At 38.3% G+C, this 12,696-nt stretch overlaps 1 protein-coding gene across 1 annotated transcript; it reads right to left on the minus strand.

Annotated features, from left to right (window-relative positions):
• Window positions 1-459: 459 nt before the first annotated feature.
• Window positions 460-2,621, minus strand: LOC116470342 (transketolase-like protein 2). Its single transcript, XM_032155901.2, has one exon. The coding sequence runs from the start codon at window positions 2,619-2,621 to the stop codon at window positions 744-746; it is 1,878 nt and encodes a 625-aa protein (XP_032011792.1). The 3' UTR covers window positions 460-743.
• Between the last annotated feature and the right edge of the window lie 10,075 nt (window positions 2,622-12,696).

Raw genomic sequence — 12,696 nt, forward strand, 5'->3', positions numbered from 1 at the left:
TTACATTAACTTTGGTATCATTAGTAGATGCATATAATCAGATTAACAAACTGGTTTGGCCACAAGGAAAAGAAAAAGCATTTCTGCAGCTTCACAAAACTACGTGTGTAGTGTGCAAACTAGAACCAGTTATACTTTCATCTCTTCACAGAACACCACAAGTAGTGTGGTGCATCATGAGATGTTCCATTGCTGCACCATCCCCTCCAAACTGTAGAGGAGAGATGAAGGCAAACTTTGGAGGAATTTCCAAGGAAACTGCAGTCAAACATTATTTGTAAAACTGTAGGTAGAGGATGGCATTATACAAAAGCTCAAACATCCTTCAAAACTTGGACTATTGAAGTCTACGATTAAATTTCAATTTTTTTAACTTACAAGGAAATCATACTCATTTAAGATATAGTTACCTCTACTTTAATCCCCAACTCAGTCAGATATTTGTAGTCTTATCAGAAATATTTGTATTAGGTAGTTGTTTTATTTCCTTTTCTATTGCTTACAATTTTAAAATCCACATTAATAACTCAGAGTAACATTTATACATAGATTAACAGAAAGGTAAACTTTACTTTCCAAATTAGGAATAAAGAAAGATGTTAAATGGCTTTGCTTTAAAAGAAGTAGTACAACTGTATAGGTATAAATAATGGTTTTGTAACAATAAGCATGAATTTAATACAAAGATACCAGTGCTTTTGGGCCAAAGCCAATAGACTTTACTTTTTAGAAATAAGCTTAGTTTACTTCATTAAAATAAGCATTACAGCTTCTATAATGTGTCTGGTACTGATTCCAAACATATCCAGCAATTCACTAGTTTTCCCACGTTGAGGCACTCCTGACACTGCCAGCTGATGAACACGGATATCAGGCTCCCTGGAGACAGCTGCACAAACAGCTTCTCCAATGCCACCTTCCCTGTAGTGGTCCTCCACTGTGATAACTCGGCCGCCTGTGGCTTTTGCACTGGCGATGATGGTGGTGGCATCCAGGGGTTTAATGGTAAATGGGTCGATGACACGGACAGAAATACCTTGTTGAGAAAGATGGTCAGCAGCTGCTAAGGCTTCATGGAGAGTAACTCCAGCTCCAATTACTGTGACTTTATCATTGACACTGTGGCGGACCACCTTGGCCTGGCCAATCTCAAAATTTTCTTGTGGGGTATAAATAACTGCAGTCTCTGGTTGGCTGGTTCGAATGAAGCACATTCCCTTGGTGTTGGCTGCTAGATAAACAGCATGCTCTGTTGAGATGGCATCACTTGGATAGAAAACAGTACAACTGGGAATGCTTCGGAACATGGCTAGATCCTCCAGGGCCATCTGGGAGACTCCATCTTCTCCAGTGGATACCCCACAGTGGGAACCAATAAGGTTGATATTGGCTTGAGAAATGGCTCCCATTCGGAGCTGATCAAATGCTCTAGTAAAAAAGGCAGCAAAAGCACTAGCAAAAGCAATGGTTCGACGACGTGTAGCACAGCCTAGTGCCACACTTACCATGTTTTGTTCAGCAATAACACACTCTATGAAACGCTCAGGGTGTTCTTTCCTGAATATCTCAGAAAAGGTGGAGTTCATCGTGTCACCACTCAGAACAATAACTCTTTCATTTGCACGGCCCATTTTAGCCAGAGCCAAACCATACGTTTTCTGAGTAGCTATCTTGTCACCAACTTTGTAAGCAGGTGGGGAGGGCATTTTTATATCTGTGATGCTGATTTGAGGTGAGTCTTCCACAGGCGATTTTGGTATGAGATTCTCATTGGTCTGTATCTGACTCTCAATTAATTTGACAATTGCATCTGCTCTTTCTTTTGGCACTGGCTTTCCATGCCAATTTTCTGCATCCTCAATATTTGGAATACCCCGACCTTTGAAGGTCTTGGCAACTATAGCAGTAGGCTTGTTCTTCACTTGACTTGCTTGCCAAAATGCTTGGCACAAGGCCTCCACATCATGGCCGTCCACTAAGTAAGTATTCCATCCAAAGGCTTCACAGCAATTCTGGTAGATGTCTGCGCCACGCTCAAGGGGTGCAGGGCCACTTTGTCCCAAGCAGTTCACGTCGAAGACCGCCACGAGATTGTCCAAGTTGTAGTGGGAGGCAAAAGTGAAAGCCTCCCACACAGAGCCTTCTGAGGATTCGCCATCTCCCATAAGGCAGAACACCCGGTAGCTGGCCTTGTCAAGGTACTTGCCAGTATAAGCCATTCCACATGCAGCACCTAATCCCTGTCCTAGGAATCCTGTTGCCACGTCAACAAACGGCAGTCCGGGGATAGGGTGTCTCTCCAAGTCGCTGTGAAGTTTCCTCAGGTTCAGCAAGTCAGATTCACTGATGTCACCCACCTCCACCCAAGCAGCATAGAGGATGGGAGCAGCGTGTCCCTTGGAGAGGATGAACCGGTCGTTGTCCGGGTGTTCTGGGTCTGTCTGTTTATACTTCATCGTGTGGAAGAAGAGGACAGACACGACCTCCGCTGCACTGCAGCACGACGTGACCTGGCCAGAACCAGAGGCACACGTGGCCCTGATGGAACGGATCCGCAGGCGGTTGGCAGTGTCCCGCAGCACCTGCACGGTCTTCACGTCGGGCTTGGCATCATTGGCCATGATCTCTCTTTTGTCGGTTTGGCAAAGCAAATGGCGCCGCAGCACCCCCACAACCCACTGCGGCAGTGCTCTCACGTGACCGCCCCGCCCTCGCCTCGCCTCTGCCCGGAATCCTGAGCTCAGCCACCAGCCCGGGCGCCCACAACGGAGCTTCCCGCGAGACTGAGGAAACGGACACGTTGCAGTAGCCTGCACCCTCTGATGTGCACTGTTCCCTCTCTCTGTCCATGCCCAGCTGAATGGATTTTTGGTATTTACTTTCTCACTTGCATGTTCAACATTAGTAAGCATAATTAAATTTCTTTTTACCTTTCCCTGTGTTATAAATTCAAAGCTAGACATTTTTCTGTGTATTATAGGAAGCTATTTGTGAGGCTGTGTTTTTTAATGCATTAACACTATATCCGAGACATCACTCTTTTATATCAGAACATTAATAGAAAGGATACAAAGTCACTTTCAATCTGACCAGTATGGCAATGCTATCTCAACAGAGACTTTCTCAGAGCAACCAAATATCTGAATCTCAGACTTACAGAAAGAAATGCAATGACTGATTTGACCAAAATTTACAGGAAGAACAAATCTGAAACCAGCCAATGGCAGAATAGAATTGCAACTCCAGTGTGCCTTAAAGTACTATTTCTGTGTTGAAATAATTAGAAGGCCAGTAGGCTGAGGTAGCTTCAGCTCCCTGAGTTCCTACCTAAGAAAAGGAAACCCAAATCTGTGGAAATGATAAAAAGGAAATTTAAGCTTAATCAATCAGAAACTGCCAGCTAACTTCTAACTAGGGACTTTCCACTGGGATGACCCAAATAAGGCTAGTACTCCACTTAAACCAATCAAATATCTTTCCTTTGTTTCCAAATTCACCCTATAAAAGCCTTCTCCTTGGCTGCTTTATCAGGAGCTACCAGATTCATGAATCACTGAATGGTCAAATAAATGCTTTAATATTTTAATGTGCCTCAGTTTATCTTTTAATGACTACTACTACAAATCTTTTTTTTTTCTTTTTAGGTATGTTGCTTTTTTTTTCTTTTTTTTTATTATTGTACTTTAAGTTTTAGGGTACATGTGCACAATGTGCAGGTTTGTTACATATGTATACCTGTGCCATGTTGGTGTGCTGCACCCAGTAACTCATCATTTACCATTAGGTATATCTCCTAATGCTGTCCCTCCCCCCTCCCCCCACCCCACAACAGTCCCCGGAGTGTGATGTTCCCCTTCCTGTGTCCATGTGTTCTCATTGTTCACTTCCCACCTATGAGTGAGGACATGCAGTGTTTGGTTTTTGTCCTTTTGATAGTTTGCTGAGAGTGATGGTTTCCAGTTTCATCCATGTCCCTACAAAGGACATGAACTCATCATTTTTTATGGCTGCATAGTATTACATGGTGTATATGTGCCACATTTTCTTAATCCAGTCTATCGTTTTTGGACATTTGGGTTGGTTCCAAGTCTTTGCTATTGTGAATAGTGCCTCAATAAACATACGTGTGCATGTGTCTTTATAGCAGCATGATTTATAGTCCTTTGGGTATATACCCAGTAATGGGATGGCTGGGTCAAATGGTATTTCTAGTTCTAAATCCCTGAGGAATCGCCACACTGACTTCCACAATGGTTGAACTAGTTTGTAGTCCCACCAACAGTGTAAAAGTGTTCCTATTTCGCCACATCCTCTCCAGCACCTGTTGTTCCCTAACTTTTTAATGATCGCCATTCTAACTGGTGTGAGATGATATCTCATTGTGGTTTTGATTTGCATTTCTCTGATGGCCAGTGATGATGAGCATTTTTTCATGTGTTTTTTGGCTGCATAAATGTCTTCTTTTGAGAGGTGTCTGTTGATGTCCTTTGTCCACTTTTTGATGGGATTGTTTGTCTTTTTCTTGTAAATTTGTTTGAGTTCATTGTAGATTCTGGATATTAGCCCTTTGTCAGATGAGTAGGTTGCAAAAATTTCCCCCCATTTTGTAGGTTGCCTGTTCACTCTGATGGTAGTTTCTTTTGCTGTGCAGAAGTTCTTTAATTAGATCCCATTTGCCAATTTTGGCTTTTGCTGCCATTGCTTTTGGTGTTTTAGACATGAAGTCCTTGCCCATGCCTGTCCTGAATGGTAATGCCTAGGTTTTCTTCTAGGGTTTTTATAGTTTTAGTTCTAACATGTAAGTCTTTAATCCATCTTGAATTAATTTTTGTATAAGGTGTAAGGAAGGGATCCAGTTTCAGCTTTCTACATATGGCTAGCCAGTTTTCCCAGCATCATTTATTCAATAGGGAATCCTTTCCTCATTTCTTGTTTTTGTCAGATTTGTCAAAGATCAGATTCTTGTAGATATGTGGCGTTACTTCTGAGGGCTCTGTTCTGTTCCATTGATCTATATCTCTGTTTTGGTACCAGTATCATTCTGTTTTGGTTACTGTAGCCTTGTAGTATAGTTTGAAGTCAGGTAGCATGATGCCTCCAGCATTGTTCCTTTGGCTTAGGATTGACTTGGTGATGTGGGCTCTTTTTTGGTTCCATATGAACTTTAAAGTAGTTTTTTCCAATTCTGTGAAGAAAGTCATTGGTAGCTTGATGGGGATGGCATTGAATCTATAAATTACCTTGGGCAGTATGGCCATTTTCACGATATTGATTCTTCCTACTCATGAGCATGGAATGCTTTTCCATTTGTTTGTATCTTCTTTTATTTCATTGAGCAGTGGTTTGTAGTTCTCCTTGAAGAGGTCCTTCACTTCCCTTGTAAGTTGGATTCCTAGGTATTTTATTCTCTTTGAAGCATTTGTGAATGGGGGTTCACTCGTGATTTGGCTCTCTGTTTGTCTGTTATTGGTGTATAAGAATACTTGTGATTTTTGTACATTGATTTTGTATCCTGAGACTTTGCTGAAGTTCCTTAACAGCTTGAGGAGATTTTGGGCTGAGACAGTGGGGTTTTCTAGATATATAATCATGTCATCTGCAAACAGGGACAATTTAACTTCCTCTTTTCCTAATTGAATACCCTTTATTTCCTTCTCCTGCCTGATTGCCCTGGCACTATGTTGAATAGGAGTAGTGAGAGAGGACATCCATCTTGTGCCAGTTTTCAAAGGGAATGCTTCCAGTTTTTGCCCATTCAGTATGATATTGGCTGTGGGTTTGTCATAGATAGGTCTTATTATTTTGAGATACGTCCCATCAATACCTAATTTATTGAGAGTTTTTAGCATGAAGGGTTATTGAATTTTGTCAAAGGCCTTTTCTGCATCTATTGAGATAATCATGTGTTTTTGTCTTTGGTTCTGTTTATATGATGGATTACATTTATTGATTTGCGTATGTTGAACCAGCTTTGCATCCCAGGGATGAAGCCCACTTGATCATGGTGGATAAGCTTTTTGATGTGCTGCTGGATTCGGTTTGCCGGTATTTTATTGAGGATTTTTGCATTAATGTTCATCTGCTATTTCTTAGTATTTCTTATCAATTGCAAATAACCACCCTCTCTTCGAACAAATTGTTTTTAACCTTAAGGGCACTGGAAACACATAATCAGATCTCTCATCCTTATATACCCAAATGTTGGTTCTCTCAAGTAAGGAGACTATCACAAAATATCTGAAACAAAGCACAATAACCACCAAATGCCACTCAGCTGAATTTACTGCAAACTAAAGTAAGAGAACATTATATTGACCAGACACAGTCACTTCTAGAAGAAAAAACTACTGACTTTTATAGAGATTTGCGAGAATGTATTAAACAGAGATCGGGGATTGGCAAACTTTCATAAGTGTTAGTACATTAATGTCAACTGCAGAAGTATGAGGCTATTGATTTGTTGACATTGTGAACAATGTCATTTGGAGCAGGGCCAACTACATAATTTAAAAGGCTCAGTACAAAATTCAAATGTAGGGTGTCTCTTTCAAAAGCTAGAAAAAGAACACTTTTTCCTTTCTGCCATGATCTCTGTTGATCTTTAAGAGTGTTATTATTTTACTATATGATGTTACACCCAAATATGGACAGTAAATGTAGATCCTTACAGGAACACTGAGTAGGATTAGAGGAGAAGGCAGCTGAGAATCATCCCAGGGATGCGAAGTGGCAGTGGGGGATGGGACCATTAATGAACCAAAGATCTAAGCCCCTGACTCATACTTTGTTGTCCCATTGGACTTCATTTTTTTGTTGAAAACTGGAAATTTTATATACTGTATTGTAACAAGTGGGTATCACATTCCTCCACATCATACCCCACCCCCATCAAGGTCTGTATTACACTTACATTTTTCATTTCTGTTATTTTTTGCTGGGATTTTTTTTTATATATTTTATATTTTTTATATATTTTTTTAATTTTTTACTCATTATTTAGCATAATTCTTGAAACAAATTTGTAGTTTCTGTATTCTTTCCAGTGTGTTACCCCTGAGTTCTCTGTTGACTTTATTATTATTATTATTATTTTATTATTATTATTTTAGTTTTAAACTTGACTTCTTTGGTGTCATGCCTTATTCAGTGTAATTTAATGTGAGCTGATGATTGCTTGGGACATTTTTTTATTTCATTGTCTTTGTATATTTCACTCTTTGAAAAGATGACCTGAGTGATAAGGCATGCCTTCAAACTTTAGGCAGTTTACAAGACAAACTTAGCTTTCACTTTCTTCTGCAAAGCTTCAGGGTCAATCAACAGTGATCCACTGGCGCTGTCTTCTGTCTCAGGTCTTCTCTGGCATGTGCACTGGCTTGCACAAACACACAATCTTTTAGATTCCTAGGAATAACTGGACACTTTTCAAAGTATCCTATGGTCATCTACTTCCCCAGGATTTCCTTTTAGAGATGTGTGCAGGCTCTCGTTTGGCCCAACTAAAATCACAACTTTATGTAAGTGAATTATGACCAGTTGTTTGCTATTTTATGGGTAATATCGTAGTGTTAGACTCTCCTCTCTCTTTTGAGGGGCGTTCTAAATCAAATCAAATAGCCACTGTACTCTAAGAATATATATTTTCCAGTGAACTTCAAAGGTAGACAAAATGTTGATAGTCCTCTGGGGATGGTGCTTTTAACAGAGGTCTAAGAGTGTTTAGGGATCTTTCTCTCTCAATCTATTTCTCTGTCTTTCTCTCTCTTTTGCTATATTGCTGGCTTTTGTCTACTGTACCACTGAACTGGAAAAGGAAGGGGAATGGGGAAACATCACAGAACCTGCTGTCTTACAAAGGTTCAGTAGTATCTCTAAGATAGATTATTTTCCTACCTTTATGTAGTTGTGTTAATTGTGAGAGTACTAAAATGGTTGATTTTAGTTGATTTGCCCACATTTTAATGGTTTTAGAGGGAGAACGAGTTCATCGAGATCCTCACTCTACCGTTTTGGAAGTTTATCTCTCTATGGAGACTTTTTGTAGTAATAGCAGTGACTTTCAGTCAAGAGACACTGCTTTTTAGTATTAACTATATAGGAAAGGAATCAAGAGAATGAATACCCTGACCTTACTTTATTTGATCTCCTTCCTGTGTTCTCCTTTGGCCAAACTAATCAGAAGTCAGAAACCACAGGCATCTCATTATTCATCCATGCAAACCAGCCTCCAAAGGAATAGAAAAGAGAAAAAAATTGTTAAAAAAAAAAAACCCAGATAATTTGGGAATTATATCTATAATGACATAATTTCTTTGAATAATATATAGTATATATTAATTTGAAATATAGTGACATTATTTTTTTCTGTTAATGAAGTTAGAAAAGTTAGAAATCAGCAGTAGATTCCAATAAACTAAGTTCACTTTGTTATTGCAAAACAAGATATTAGACAAAAATTAAAACCATAGTTAGCTAGATAAGATATAAAAATGAGTTTTTGTACCAATAAAAGAGCAGTTATAGACTATTTGTTTGAATTTTTGCCTTTAAATTGCCTCTCTGAAGTCTTCCTATATTGGGAGCAATTGAAGATGCTCCTATCCCATTGAACATAATCATAGCAAGAAATTGTAGTCTGCAGTACTCCTGTAGGACCATGTTTTCATTTTTGCATTTGAATTTGAACACTGTGTAATCAAAAATTTATGAGCTGACTGGGGAAAGTTTAGTGAATATTTTGAGTGAAATGATTAAAGAACCTTGAGAAATGATTTATGTGGCAAGATAAAAAGTGTTCCATATGTACACTGTCAAAGGATGAAATGAGGAATAAGATAACTTTCAAACACTAATCAGAGGCATACACAAAGAAGAATGACTTAAAATGTGCCAAATAATATAGTGAAGAATAATGGAAACAAATCAAGAAGATCATTAAAATGTGAGCTAATTTCTAGAATATTTTCCCATTGCTACCTTAATTGAACATGACTATTGAAATATACATGGTTACTGAAAGAATCTATCAAGCAAAAGCATGAGTCAAATAATACTTAATTAATTGACAATTTAGAAATCTGGAAAATTACTATATTAGACTAACATTATCTGTTAATGTTCTTCTTAACTCTTATTTGGTGGGACTTCAAATTAATTTTCTCATTTGGTGAGTTTATGCACTTTATGTAATTGATATGGTTTGGCTGTGTGTGTCTTCCACAAATCTTATGGTTAATTGTAGCTCTCATAATTCCCACGTGTTGTGGGAGGGACCTGGTGGGAGATAGTTGAATCATGGTGGCGGTTTCCCCCATGCTGTTCTCGTGGTAGTGAATGAGTTTCATGAGATCTGATGGTTTCATAAGCGGAAACCTCTTTCACTTGGCTCTCATTCTCTCATCTGCTGCCATGTAAGATGTGCCCTTTGCCTTCCACCATGATTGTGAAGCCTCCCCAGCCACATGGAACTGTGAATCCATTGAATCTTTCTCTTTATAAATTACCCAGGCTTAGGTATGTCTTCATCAGCAGCATGAAACCGGACTAATATAATAATGAAAGCAACAAAAACATAGTTGGAATTCTATATGCATTTCTGGAGAATTATTTATGGGAAAACATAATGGATTTTGCAAAAAAAACCCTAAAGTGACAAGTTAAACCATCATACCATATGATGAAAAAGAAAAAATGAAAAGCACTTGAAAATTCAAAGACTAAGAAAAATTGTAAAAGTCCGTAAGTGTATAAAATATTTGTATAACCATCACCTATTTATCAAATACAAGAATGCTGGAAGTAGGCAAAATACTTTGAAGTTCAATAGACTAGATACAAATATTTATTAATTCCACTGCACAAATGTTGCACACAATATTTATGGGAAGTATGTGAGGTCTTTGGTATGTAACAGTAAATAAGGTACAGTTTTAGTCCTCAAAGAATTTATATGATCATGAGAGGAAGAAGTAATAAAATGTGCAATGACACATATAAATGCATAGTTCTATACAAGCACATTGGAAGGGCATCTAACAACATTTATGAAGGTACATGGAGACTAAGAGGTGCAACCATAGAAGATTTAAGGGTGATACAGGGATTGGGAAAGATGTTTAAGAATAGAGATAACAGCATTTCCAAATATCTGAAAATAGAATTACCATTCGATCCAGCAGTCTCACTACTGAGTATCTACTGAAAGAAAAATAAATTAATATATCGAAGAGATACTTGCACTCACCTCACACATTTATTATGGCACTACTCAGAGTAGAAAAGCTATGGAATCAACCTAAGCGTCCATCGGCAGATTAATGGATAAAGAAAATGTGGTATATACACACGATAGAATACTATTCAGCCATACAAAAATGGAATGATGTCCTTTGCAGCAACATGGATGGAACTGGAGGCCATTCTTTTAAGTGAAATAAACCAGTTACAAAAAGACAAGTATTGCATGTTCTCATTTATATGTGGGAGCTAAAACTTTTGAACACATGGAGGTAGAGAGTGAAACATAGAAAGTATAGATGGGGAAGAGGGAGTAGGGAGGGGGAGGATAAAGAGAAATAGGCTAATGCATACAAACATACAGTAATATAGATGGAGTTGTATTTGTCTGTTCTCATGGTGTTGATAAAGAATTACCTGAGACTGGGCAATTTACAAAAGAAAGAGAAGTTTAATGGACTTACAGTTCCATGTGGCTGAGGAGGCCTCACAATCATGGCAAAAGGCAGGGAAACACCCCTTATCACATCTCCTGAGACTTATTCACTATCACAAGAACAGCACGAAAAAGACCTGCCACCATGATTCACTTACCTCCCACTGGGTCCCTCCCACAACACGTGTGAATTCGAGATGAGATTTGGGTGGGGACACAGCCGTACCATATCAGGAATAAATACAATGTTTGATAGGATGACTATATTTAAAAATGTCTTGTACTTGGGTGATGGACACCCTGAATACCCTGACTTTATTACTGCACATTATATGCATATAACAATATTTCATGTACCTTGTAAATATGTACACATTTTTAAAAAATGAAATAAAACTATAAAAAAGGACATTATGAAAATAGATAACTTATATTTTCAGGCCTCTAAGAAATTCTGATATGAAAATCAATCCCCACCACTCCCCAAAAAGGGAGAAAATCTATTTCAATAAAATTTTGTCTTGTTTCACTATATATATATTTTTAAATTTGAGGCAAGGTCTCACTCTGTTATCCAGCCTGCAGTGCAGTGACATGATCTTGGCTCATTGCAACCTCTGCCTCCCAGGTTCAAGCAATTTTTCTGCCTCAGCCTCTCTAGTATTTGGGACTAAAGCTGTGCACCATCATGCCTGGCTAATTTTTGTGTTTTTTTTTTTTTTTTTTTAATAGAGATGGGGTTTCACCATGTTGGCCAGCCTGGCCTCGAACTCCTGACCTCAGGTGATCTGTCTGCTTCAGCCTCCCAAAGTGCTGGGTGCGAGCGACACACTGGGCCATATTTCAATAATATTTTGTTAGTGATGTTAGGTGGCAAAATGTTATGTGTTATATGGTTAATAACTGCCAATTAGTTCAAATATTGGAGATAACAAGCTTAAGAAATTAGTCATCTGAAACATTCGTTTAAATTGGATTTCTAAAAGAAAATCCTGGAAGAATGATTGGAATAGCTCAACTTCTCTCAAACCAGGGTACTTTCGATTTAGAAAGCACATTTTTTACTATATTGAAAAAGATGTATTAAGTGTACTGAGAGGAATTTTAATATTTCCAAAGGCATTAAGTGTCAGCCTTGTGAATAAATTTCAATACTTCTGAAGCTTGTAGGTGTGCCTTATGATAACGCTAACTACATTACGTCAGTATAATGGAGTTTAAGTTATAATTTGCCATTTAATCATCTCAGCTGATAAACTGTTAGCAAATTTAAAATTAAACAGTGATTTTGAAGCTTTTTGTTACTTCCTCTGTGTAGCAGGCTATTTATAAATTTACAGTAGCTTACTTTAGGTAACATATTAATGAGCTGTGAGGCTTTAATGCCTTAAAAATCTGTTATATTATCAAGCTGTAATTTTAGTAGGAAATTTTGGTCTAATAATTACTTAATAAGATCATATTCAATTATACTTTTCTCCAGCTGCAGTGTAGTTAAAAATTATCCCTTAGGAATCCATTTGCCTTTTTTCACATTTTTTTTTTTTTTTTTTGAGAGGGAGCCTTATTCTGTCGCCCAGGCTGGAGTGCAGTGGCACGATCTCGGCTCACTGCAAGCTCTGCCTGCCGGGTTCACGCCATTCTCCTGCCTCAGTCTCTCCGAGTAGCTGGGACTACAGGCGTCCACCACCACGCCCGGCTAATTTTTTGTATTTTTAGTAGAGACGGTGTTTCACCGTGGTCTCGATCTCCTGACCTCGTGATCCGCCCACCTCGGCCTCCCAAAGTGCTGGGATTACAAGCGTGAGCCACCGCGCCCAGCCCTTTTTTCACATTTAATTGATTTTTTAAATGTTTAAATTGACAAATACAAATTGTATATATTTATCATGCACAACATGTGGTTTTAAAATATGTGTACCTTATAAAATGGCTAACTGGAGCTAATTAACATCTATATTACCTAACACTGATTTTTGTTGTGATGCAAATACTTAAAAACTACCCTTTGTCCAATTTTCAAA

This window comes from Hylobates moloch, unplaced genomic scaffold (genome assembly GCF_009828535.3).
Source record: "Hylobates moloch isolate HMO894 unplaced genomic scaffold, HMol_V3 SCAFFOLD_6, whole genome shotgun sequence".
Classification (NCBI taxonomy): Eukaryota; Metazoa; Chordata; class Mammalia; order Primates; family Hylobatidae; genus Hylobates; species Hylobates moloch.